General features: G+C 37.8%; 1 protein-coding gene across 1 annotated transcript in view; it reads left to right on the forward strand.

Annotated features, from left to right (window-relative positions):
* The window catches only part of TCEA1 (transcription elongation factor A1), a 42,673-nt gene that overhangs the window by 14,136 nt on the left and 16,331 nt on the right, over positions 1 to 12,206 (forward strand). The window contains exons 3-4 of the mRNA XM_049633392.1: positions 4,751 to 4,856; positions 10,210 to 10,297. Of these exons, the coding sequence (XP_049489349.1) occupies positions 4,751 to 4,856; positions 10,210 to 10,297 (194 nt within the window). The remainder of the gene's footprint in view (positions 1 to 4,750; positions 4,857 to 10,209; positions 10,298 to 12,206) is intronic.

Here is a 12,206-nt window from a genome sequence, read left to right on the forward strand (position 1 = left end):
TTTTGTGTATCCATTTGTCATTTGATGGACATTTGGATTGTTTCTACTTTTTTGGTTGTTATGACTCCTGCTGCTTGCTGTGCACATTCATGTACAGGTTTGTGTGTTTTTGGTTCTCTCTGGTAGAGATCTGAAAGAGTCGAAATGATGAGTTGTATGATAGCTTTATGTTGAATATTTTGAGGACCTGCCAGACTGTTTTCCCACGTGACCGTACCATTTTACATTCTCAGGAGCAAGTAAACGAAGGTTCCAGTTTATCCACATTCTTGCCAACACTTATTATTTGTCTTTGATTATAGCCATCTTACTGGGCGTGAAGTGATATTTCATTGTGGTGTTTATTTCCATTTCCCAAATGACTAATGTTGAACATCTTTTTCATACGCTTCTTAACCAATCATATATTTTCTTTGGAGAACTGTTTTTTCAGATCCTTTTCCTGTTTTGAAATTGGATAATTTGTCTTTTTATTTTTAAGTTGTAATAGTTCTTTATATATTCTAGATACAAGTCCATTATGACATACAGGATTTTCAAGTGTTACCTCCCCTGGGCTTTACTTTCTTAGTGGTGTTCTTTGAAGCACAAAAGCTTAAAATTTTGTTGTAGTCTGTTTTATTGTTTTCTTTGGTTGCTTGTGCTTTAGTTGCCTAATTCAGGGCTACAAAAATTTATTCTTTTGTTTTTTAGCTCTTTCATTTAGTTCTGTGATTCATTTTGAGTTAATTTTCATGTGTGGTATAAAGAAGTCCAATTTCATTCTTTTACGCATGGATATCTAGTTCAGCTTTTTTAAAAAGTTATTTATTTATTTATTTATTTATTTATTTATGAGAGAGAGAGAGAGAGAGAGAGAGAGAGAGAGAGGGAGGGAGGGAGGGAACGTGAGCAGGGAAGGGGCAGAGAGAGACACAGACACACACAACACACACAACCTCCCCCCCTCCCCCAGAATCCGAGCTGGCAGCACAGATCCTGATGCGGGGCTTGAACTCACGAACTGGGAGGTCATGACTTGAGGCCAAGTCAGACGCTTAACCGACTGAGCCACCCAGGCACCTCTCACCTTTTTAAAGTATTCTCTCTAATGAATTATCTTGAGATCCTTATTGAAAATCAGTGACAGAAAAATGTAGGGATTTATTTCTGGATTCTTAAATCTGTTAATTGTGTCTCTCCTTATATAGGACCACATTGCCTTGATCATTGAGGTTTTGTAGTAAGTTTTGAATTTGGGAATTATGCGTCCTTCAATTTTTTCAAGATTGTTTTGGCTATTTTGGGTCCCTTGTATTTCCATATGAACTTTAGGATAAGCTTATCAATTTCTGCACAAAAGGCAGCTGGGATTTTAATAGGGATTTTATTTTAGTCTGATTTTCTTAGCATTGCAATCTTAACATTTAAGTCTTATGATCCATGTATATGGGATGCCTTTACATGTATTTTTTTTTTCTAAAATTTTTTTTAATGTTTTTATTTATTTTTGAGACAGAGAGACAGAGCATGAGCAGGGGAGGGGCAGAGAGAGAGGGAGACACAGAATCTGAAACAGGCTCCAGGCTGTCAGCACAGAGCCTGATGCGGGGCTTGAACTCATGAATCGCGAGATCATGATCTGAGCCAAAGTCAGACGACTGAGCCACCCAGGCGCCCCTGCCTTCACATGTATTTAAGTCTTTAATTTTTCTCAATGTTTTATAGTAGCTCTATGTTTTTACTTTAAGATTTAGGGGGTATCTTAAATCATCCTGGCGGAAACTCATGAGTGATCATAAAGGTGATTTTTCTTCTAGAGTATACCAATCTGCTTATTTCCTGTGATGCTGACAGCATCTCTTAATCTCACTACTCATTCCTTTCTGCTTTACCAGCAGTGTGCATCTGATTCCCTAAGTCAGCTTAATGGCCTCTCCATCTTTCCAGGGTAGTGTCTTTATAATTGCATAGCTGGTGTTCTATAGAAACCAGATGGCCAGCCATGGGCAAAGGCATACATTTTCTGTGTCTAGAATTTCACGGTATATAGTTGATCTCAAAAACCTTCATTAGTCCTGCAAACAAGAAGCCTGTTTAAATCTACAGTCCTTAATGTTATTTGAGCACACAGTACTTTTTTGTAGGGCACTTGTTATATCCTGTAAATTAAAGTCTACTGGTTTTAGGAAAAGTCCAGAGTCTAGAGAATTCTTAGAGTTACATTTAGACTTGGTTATCCAAGTAAAATGGCTTCATAAATCCTTTCTTCTCTCTAGTTTCATCTGCTGTTCCCCAAATACTCTCTTTAAAAGGAGGAAAAAAACCTACCCAGATCTTTGTTTTTCACTCTACCTCAGCAGCCTTGTTTCTTATTATTCTTGACTGGATAGTCTCTTCCTTAGAGAAGTATGTTTGTTACGGATTCCTACATTCTCTGGATGGATTTTTGTAGGTTTTAAGTAGGAAATTATTGACTCTTTAGTGATGAAAACATCCTGTGACAGTTAAAAAAGCAGTCACCCCAAGTACATGATTTGTTCATGCTCTTCCTGTATCTTTGCTTGCCTCTGACTACCTCTTAAAGCTCCATTTTCTTTGCCAATCTTTGTCAGCCCCAAGCTTCAGAACTGTATTAGTAGCTCAAATGATTTCTTCCACTCATTCCAAAAATAGATTTTCTTCTGGGTGGGTGGGTGGGGTGGGTTTTGGGGTGGTAGTAAGGAAGAGCTGTGAATGGGTGCTGGAGGAGGAGTGCCAAAGGCATCAGGATAAGGAAGTCAGACCTGACACTCAGTACTTGGTTGTAATTGCAGGCCTGGCTTCTAAGCAGTGAGCTGTATCCAGTAGGACAGCTCTGGGTCCACACAGTTGTAGGCTATGCCATCTGGCCCAGGAACTTGCTTGTGGACAATTTTCTATATTGAAGTGTTTTAGAAGAGTTCTAAAAAGTTCTAAAGTATTTTCTTCATTAAAAAAGTTCCAAGAGCATTTTATTAAAGCAGTAAACCACTTTCTTTGGGGGGAAACCCTCCCCAAACATGAATCCCAAACCATTTTAGGATTTTAGAATTGTGGAATCCCCTTTATCTTTCTGCTGTGGAACCTTATCTGCCTTGCACAGCTTTCTTTCCATAGATACAGCTTAGGCCATTCTGGCCAAACACATATTCTAAATTCTTGAGCAGGATTTCTGTCCTGAATCTCTTTGTTGAGAAGTTTGAATAATTTAGCAGGAAAGCTGTAAGTACCCATTTATTACTCTACCTTAAAGTTTACAGCAGGGATTCCTGCTTTTTTTAACCACTAACAATTCCTTTTGTTGTTTTTTTCTTCCATTGACCATATGTCTTGAAAGATCATCTACTAACAACTTGAACTAACTAAATAATTTACCATTTGTTTTTTTATTTATCATCCTTAATTGGCCTGTCACAGCTTTTGTGTTCTTTGAGCACAATTTGAAAACCATTGATGTCCTGGAAAGAGCTGGACTTTGGAGGTGCATTTAAATCCCAGCTCTGCCGGGGCGCCTGGGTGGCTTGGTCGGTTAAGCGTCCGACTTCGGCTCAGGTCATGATCTCACGGCCCGTGAGTTCGAGCCCCGCATCGGGCTCTCTGCTGACCGCTCAGAGCCTGCAGCCTGTTTCAGATTCTGTGTCTCCCTCTCTCTCTGCCCCTCCCCTGTTCATGCTCTGTCTCTCTCTGTCTCAAAAATAAACGTTGAAAAAAAATTAAAATCAATCAATCAATAAATAAATCCCAGCTCTGCCAATTAGGTATGGTGTATTGCTGGATGAGTAGGGATAATGATATCAAGCTTAAAGGGTTGTTAGGAAAGGGTGCCTGGCTGGCTCAGTCAGTGGAGCAGGTGACTGTTGATCTCAGGGTTGTAAGGGCAAGCCCCACATTGGGCATGAAGTCCACTTAAATAAATTAAATTAAAAAAAATAAATGGTGGTTAGGAAGATTAGTGAATATGGATGCTCCCAGCATATTTGTGGGTACATAGTATTACCACATGATATATTACTGTATTCTGTGAAGTCCTTTTTTAACAAATGTTTATTTATTTTGATAGAGGGAGAGAAAGGGGGGAAGGGCAGAGAGAGAGGGAGAGACAGAATCCCAAGCAGGCTCTGCACTGTCAGTTCAGAGCCTGATGCGGGGCTCAATCCCATGAACCATGAGATCATGACGTGAGCCGGTATCCGGAGTCTGATGCCTTAACCGACTGAGCCACCCTGGGGCCCCTCTGTGAAGTCCATTTTAGTATCTGTAATTGTATGCTGATGTGGGGCAAAAAAAAAAAAATGTTCTTAAACCTCTGTAGATGGTAATATTTGAGTATCCTCATTAAAGTTGCAGCAGATGATCCACAAAGTAATCTACATAGAAGAATATATAGAAGCAAAGAAGTGCGTATGTTAGTCATGGTTGCTTCATGCCTTCTGTATAATACAAATGTTTTATAGCTTATTCTTACCTTAAGGGATATGGAAAGACTGATTTCATTTTACCAGTTAACCAACCTTATTACAATAGCAGCTCAGCTTGTCTGTCTGCAGATCTCTGTGCTAACAACCTTGAGTCCAGTGTTGATCTGAAGATGCATGTATCTTAAATCTATAGTATACTATTATAAGAATTCAAATAATTCAGGTTTTCTTCTGGTCTACCATGGAAACAGGAAAATGAGAAAGAACAGAATGAAGCACTAAATTGTCTGAAGTAAAGACAGCTTACACAGATTTTTTGTATTCCCTTGCAGTCCACAAGAATTGGAATGTCAGTGAATGCTATTCGCAAGCAGAGTACAGATGAAGAAGTTACATCTTTAGCAAAGTCTCTCATCAAATCCTGGAAAAAGTTATTAGGTATAATTGATCTTCCCTTATGTGTATTCGTGATCTGGTTTATTCAAACATTTGGTGTTTGCATATTTTCCTGTTTATAAATATAGATGTATTGAAATCAGTGCCTTATATGAAGTGGGAAGGGTGTTAGTTTGACCTCCTTGAGGGTTTTGCTTTTTAACTAGTCAAATTTAGCCTTTTTTGTTTTCTAAAACTTACAACTGGATGCCTCTTTAAGAAGAAGAATTTTCCCCATGGGGAAAGTTGTCATACATTTTAAAAACGTTTTTGAAATAATTTTCTAACTTACAGAAGGTTTACAAGAATAATAAAAATAACTCACATGTATACTTTTTCTAGACCCATTAATTTTTAATATTTGCCATGCTTGTTTTGTCATTACTTGTCTTCTCTTTCTCCGTTATGTACATATTCACACACGTACACATTTTTTCTGAACTGTTTGAGAAAAGGTTGCATCTATCATGCTTTACCCTTTAATACTTAAGTGTGTGTTTCCTTGGAACAAGTTTATTTTCTTATGTAATCATAGGAAATTCAGGAAATTTAACATCGGTACAGTACTTTAATCTACAGTGCAGGTTCCGGTATTGTCATGTGTCCCAGTGGTGTCCTTTAGAGCTTTTTTTCTTCTTTCAGAACAAGATCTAGTCTAGGATCACATAATCTAGTCTCCTGGTCTGGAATAGTTCTTAAGCCTTCTTACGCTACTTATAATATTGACAATTTGAAGAATACAAGCACTCATCTCACTTTATTTAAAAAAAAGATTTTTTTAAATCTTTATTTTTGAGAGAGAGAGAGAGCGAGAGCGTGCGTGGGGGAGGAGCAGAGAGAGAGGGAGACACAGATCTGAAGCAGGTTCCAGGCTCTGAGCTGTCCGCACAGAGCCCAACGTGGGGCTCGAACTCATGAGCCGTGAGATCATGACCTGAGCTGAAGTTGGATGCTTAACTGACTGAGCCATCCAGGCGCCCCGCACTTTATTTTTAATAGCATGTTCCTGATTTGGGCTTTATTTGTTATTTTCTCATGATTAGATCAGGTTGAGCATGCATAGTTGGAATACTGTGTAAGTGTGTTATATCCTTCTCGGGTATCCCCTCCAGAGGCATTGATGATGATGACGTTCATTTTGATATAACCCAGTCAAGGTGTACACCATGTAGTTTATTGTTTTTTCTATTGTACCTAATAGGTATTCTGTGAGAGATACTTTAAGACCCTGAAACTATCTTGCTTCTCATCAGACCTCCTCTCATCCCCTGTTTAGTATTCACTGATTTTTGCCCAGACCACATTTTATAGTGATAGTTGCAAAATTGTAATTTTCTTCAATATTTCTAAGTCAGCATCCTACTGTAAGTCCGCATTCTACTATAAGAAAGAACCCTCCTTTTACTTCCCAGTTATTTTTCTATTAGGGTCGACACATGGATTCCTATTTTATCCATTACTGTTCATATTTATTTTGATATTTCCATTTTCCCAGATTTGACCAGTGGGCACCCATTCAAACTGGCTCCTGTGTCCTTTGACATCCCCCGCCCCCCTTCAGTTTTCTTGATCTCTTTTTTATATTCTGGAACCAGAAAATGTGTTGGGCTCATCTGCCTCAGCCCTGGAATCAGCCATTTCTCTAAGCAGTTATTAGCTTTATGTGGAAGAGAAAAATAGAAAAAGTTGAACCTTTTACAATTTCAAAGACAACAATAGCAAGAACAAAAAACCTTATTACTTCTGAGATCTTGGAAACTAGGGACTAAAAATTGTAAATTGGGATCAATGACATAATTTTTGTAATGTCTGTAGGTAAGTAAACAGTATTGTGTGATTCTTAAATTTACTTACTGTGGTTATTCAACCGAATTTTTTTTCTTAGGGAATACATAATGAGGTATTTTGGGATTAAGGAGCATGATATCTGCTACTTACTTTCAAATAGTTCAAAAGAACTATGCCTGTGTGCACAATGATGTGCATGTGTGAATATATACGACACATGCATGCGTATCTGTAGGGGGCGGTGAGTGAAGGAGGAAGCAAGTGTAGCAAACGTTAACATTTGGGGAATCTGAGTAAAGTTTCTTGTACCATTCTTAAAACATTTATGCAAGCGTTAGATTATTTCAAAATCAAAAGCTTTTTAAAATAATCTAGTCTTTAAAGACCAACTGAAACTTTGTGTGTTTATAATTAATTTAAATTTTAAGTCGAATACCATATTCTAAAGTAATGAAACTTTGCCATAGACACTGACTGAGAACGATATACGTGTGTTTTTATTTCTGGAAAGATGGTTTACATTTTGTGGGACATTGTAGTTATATTTATTTAATCTTAATTTAAAGAAGTTTTACTCTTTTATACTTTTTGGAGGTATCTGATCTCATTACAGGTTCTCTTTTAAAGTCTTTTTTTTTTTTATGTTAAAAGATTTCCATCTTCATTAGATAAAATTTGGAGAGTTGGAGGAGGAAAAGAAATCATCCTTAAGTCTGTCTCTAAATACAACCATCGGTTAATGTCTTGTTGCATTTCTTATCTTTTTTTCTCCTGGCGTATAGCTTTTGCTTCAGCTATATTTTTTTTTATGCTGTATGGATACTTACATTGCCTTTTTTAATGAAAAACATTTGTGTCTTTATATCATCATTAATTCCATTTTATTGGCTTCAGAATAATCCACTGGGTGATTGTGCTTTAATTTCTTACCTGTTAGATATGTGTTTTTTTAGCTTTATAGCTATTATAAATAATGTCTTGATGAGTATCTTTCTGCCTAAAGCTTTTTCTTTAGATTATTAGCTAGATTTCTAGAAGATTTATGACTGCTGCTACGTGGTAGCACAGTTTTGAATACTTGCATATGCCAAGCATCAACCTTTATGAATGCATTTAATCCTCCCAGGAACCCAGTGTACTAGGTGCCATCATATTTCCCATTTTCTGATGAGGAACGTATGCATTGAGGGATTAAGCATCCTGTGCACGGTTGGATTGGTAGTGAGGTGTGGTCTGCAGTCAGTCCCAGTCCAGGGCTGGAGCACTTCTCCCTGGGTCTGTTTTATTGCCCAGGACGCTGTATTTAGGTAGCAAGGATTGCACCAGTTCTCCCAGAGCAGTGTGCGGGATCCGTGTGACCGCGCTGGATGTTCGTTAGATAGTATACTGCATTGTTGTGCCACCTTTCACATGCTTTCTACTCCCTCAGTTTTGAAATATTTCTTAGTCCTTGGTATACTCTTTAACGTCTTTATTAATTTTTGTTTCCTACCTCACAGTGCTATACCATCTTTAGGTTTTGGGGCTTTTCACATGAACTGTAGAGAAAAAAGAGGGGTAATAATGGGGCGCCAGGGGGGCTCAGTCATTTGAGTGTCCGACTCTTGATTTGGCTCAGGTCATGATCCCACGGCTGTGGGATTCAGCCCTGCATTGGGCCCTGCACTGAGCTTGGAGCCTGCTTAAGATATTCTCTCTCTCTCTCCCTCTCTCTCTCTCTCTCTCTCTCTCAGATAAAAAAATAAAGGAGGGCAATAAAATTAGTATCTGAAAACTAACACTGTATCGTAGGGGGCCTGAATTATATTTCAGATTTGGTAACCCTAATGTTTACAAGATAAGTTCTAGAATTGTGATTTGTACCATTTTCTTATCAGTTAGCCTCCTCTAGATTAGCATATTAAAGTCATCTGGGGAAGTTTTAGAGATTTGGATGCTCAGGCCTTACTGGCAGAAATTTGGATTGAATGGATCCAAGATAGGAGCTTGAGCATAAGGATATGCTTAAAAGTCATCTAGGTGGTCCTGATGATCAGTTGAATATATGTTCTTTTATATCCTGTGCAGAGGAAGATGGGGAAGTGAAGTATTTATGTAGCTCTTATTATGTAGGGATCAAAATGTAGATAGATGAGTGGGATAATTTATGCAGTAGATCCAAACAGTTTCTGAACCCAGTTTCAGAAGGCCCTTCTGGCTGATTTAAACACGAATGCTTCTTTTCATTGTTAAAGGATTGCACTGGTCCAACCTGTTTTACACCCCTTACCTCTTTTTTTTTTTTTTTTTTTTAAACACCTTCTTACCTCTTAAAGCTTGTGTACTTGGTATTATTTTGCAGATTTTTTAAGATAGAGGAAGTGTTAGATAGGCCATACTAATCCTGAAGTCTTTTTTATGAAAATGTTCTTTATCTACTGTCCCTGAAATAATTTTTTTGACTTCATGAAAAATTGTTAAGATTGCTATATATGCTTTGCACTTTAATTTTTAAAACTTTTAAATGTTATTTTGAGAGAGAAAAGGAATGAGAGAGAGCAAGTGTGGAGAAGGGGCAGAGAGAGGGAATCCCAAGCAGGTTCCACGCACTGTCAGTGTGGAGTCCTACACGGGGCTCAAACTCATAAACCGTGAGATGACCGGAGCCAAAATCAAGAGTTGGACGCTTCACCGACCGAGCCACCCAGGCGCCCCTGCACTGTCATTTAAAAATGACAGTGCAGGGGCGCCTGGGTGGCTCGGTCGGTGAAGCGTCCGACTTCGGCTCAGGTCATGATCTCACGGTCCGTGAGTTCGAGCCCCGCGTCGGGCTCTGTGCTGACAGCTCAGAGCCTGGAGCCTGTTTCGGATTCTGTGTCTCCCTCTCTCTCTGCTCCTCCCCTGTTCATGCTCTGTCTCTCTCTGTCTCAAAAATAAATAAACGTTAAAAAAAAAAAATTAAAAAGAATAAATAAAATGACAGTGCTGATGTTATTTCCATATTCTTTCCTTTCCTTTGTTCTATATGTTTTTCTCCATTTTACTAATTAATGAATATATTTTCTTAAGACTGTATTTTTAAGTATATTTTTCTCTATTTTAGGTTCCCACTGGCATATGAATTGTGCTTCCCACCAAAAGAGGGAGGTTTTTTTGGGGGAATGCTGACTAAGCATGCATTGTGAAAAATACCCAAGTACATATGTTAATAGAATAGCTTACATAAACTTTATTTACTGTTGAAAATTTAGGATTTTTGTGTTTTTTTGTTGTTACATAAATAACCTGATAACATGCAGTAGTTCCATTTTGTAATTAAAAAAAAAATTTTTTAACGTTTATTCATTTTTGAGACAAAGAGAGACAGAGTGTAGGTGGGGGAGGGGCAGAGAGAGAGGGAGACACAGAATCCGAAGCGGGTTCCAGGCTCTGACAGCTCAGACTGGGGCCTGACGTGGGGCTCGAACCCACACACTGTGAGATTGTGACCTGAGCCAAAGTCGGATGCTTAACCGACTGAGTTACCCAGGTGCCCCTGTAATTTGTTTTTAAACAAATGCTAACAACTGAGGGATTTCATAATTTTTAGATGGACCATCAACAGATAAAGACCCTGAAGAAAAGAAAAAAGATACTGCAGTTACATCACAGAATAGCCCTGAAGCAAGAGAAGAAAGGTATGTCACTTTATGGAAATTCATTTCTGTTGGAAGTCACAGTTCTACTTGACCGTCACTTCCTCCATGGTTGTATTTTGGTTTTATTTATGGTCACTTATGTGTACTCCTCTTTCTATTTTGTAATTAAATGGAATTAGTAAATGTTTATAGCCAAATAGAATATTCTAAGGTTTCTCATAGGATTTTCCTGGAAATTTAAAAGAGACTTAGAATTCTGACATTACATAAATAAGGAGAAATTATTTACACTGTATTCAGCAAGCTTAATTGAATGGAATCTTTGGGATAGCATTAATAGAGTTGATAATGAAGGCACTGATTAAGGCTTCGGGTGGTTGGGGGGCAACTAGGTAGCTCATTCGGTTAAACATCTGACTCTTGATATTAGCTCAGGCCTTGATCTCAGGGTTGTGAGTTCAGGTCCCTTGTTGGGCTCCACGTTAGATGTGGCGCCTACTTTAAAGAAAAACAAAACAAAAAACAGGATTCAAGTGGTTACTTCCTTTATTTACCACATTCCATTTTTAGATTTTTTTTTTGGGGGGGGGGGTGACCTGGATCTAACTCCCTTTTTATGCTTTTTTCCTTCCCAATTTAGCTGTCATAAGAACTGAAAAAGGGTTCAAATTTTTCCTTACCTCTTGTGAGGCCTTTGTTCCTCTCTTCTTGGGAAGCTTGTGTTTTAACATTTGACTTTGATTTAGAGCAGTAGTTCTCAAAGTGTGGTCCCTGGAAGGGTGGGGAACCTGGCAACTTGTTAGCAAAGCAAAATCTGGGGCTTTACCCTGAAACTACTGAATCAGGAGTTTTGGTGATGGGGCCCAGAAATATGTTTTTAACAAGCTATTCATATGATTCTGCTGCACTCAAGTTTTAGGCTACTTATTTTAACTTCATTTATTTCTTAGTATTTTTCCCCAAAGTGATAATATACCCCTCCTTTGTTCAGTAACAGTGACCTATGTCCCATACACTGTTATTTTACGCATTAGACTAACTAAACTTAGTCTAGATGCTAAAAGAAGTAAGCTAAAGACAGGGTTTAAACATCAGGTGTTCATAAAATTTATTCAGTGTTTTCTAACTCTTTGAGACAGTTTTAGACTTTTAAAAAATCATAAGAATAGTAAAGAGAATCCCCAATTGCCAGTGTATGTGTATACGCATACATTTATGTTTGTGTACATACTTAAGACACATGAATAATTTTATTTTGAGCCAAATAAGAGTCCTTTATATCCCTAAATATCTCAGTGCATGTTTCGTAAGAACAGGACATTTTCTCACATCTAACCACAATGTAGATCTTAATAATCTGGAAGTTAGGATTAATACAATACTTTTTTCTAATCTATAGGACTTACTCGTATTTTAGCGGTCTTCCCCTTATTCCAGAGGAAAAAGATTTTCCAAAGTATCATCTAAGATCACATACTGCATTAGCTATCATCTCTGGTTTCCTTTAATCTGGAGTAGTTTTTCAGTCTGTCACTGTCTTTCATGACCTTAATATTTTTGGAAAGTATAGACCATAATTTATGAAGTTTTTAACAAATGCTTTCAATTGTGTTACATTCAAAGTCATTTGACTTAATGCCTTGAATATAAAATATAAAAGTATAGGCAGATAATTTTAAATAGATATTGAAGTAGGAATAAGTTCGTAGTGTATTTTTATCTGTTTTATGTAATTGAAGTTTAGGGATAGAGCCTGTTGACAAAAGCATAGTATTATCAATATGAAGTCTGGCAAAATGGTTGGTATCTGTCCGCGCGCGCTCTCTCTCTCTCTCTCTCTCTCTCTCTCTCTCTCTCTCACTCACACACACACACACACACACACACACACTCTGAAGAAGACAAAGTTTCTAGGAGATAATTAAATGTAGAAGGATACAGAAGGACT

This window comes from Panthera uncia, chromosome F2, assembly GCF_023721935.1.
Source record: "Panthera uncia isolate 11264 chromosome F2, Puncia_PCG_1.0, whole genome shotgun sequence".
NCBI lineage: Eukaryota > Metazoa > Chordata > Mammalia > Carnivora > Felidae > Panthera > Panthera uncia.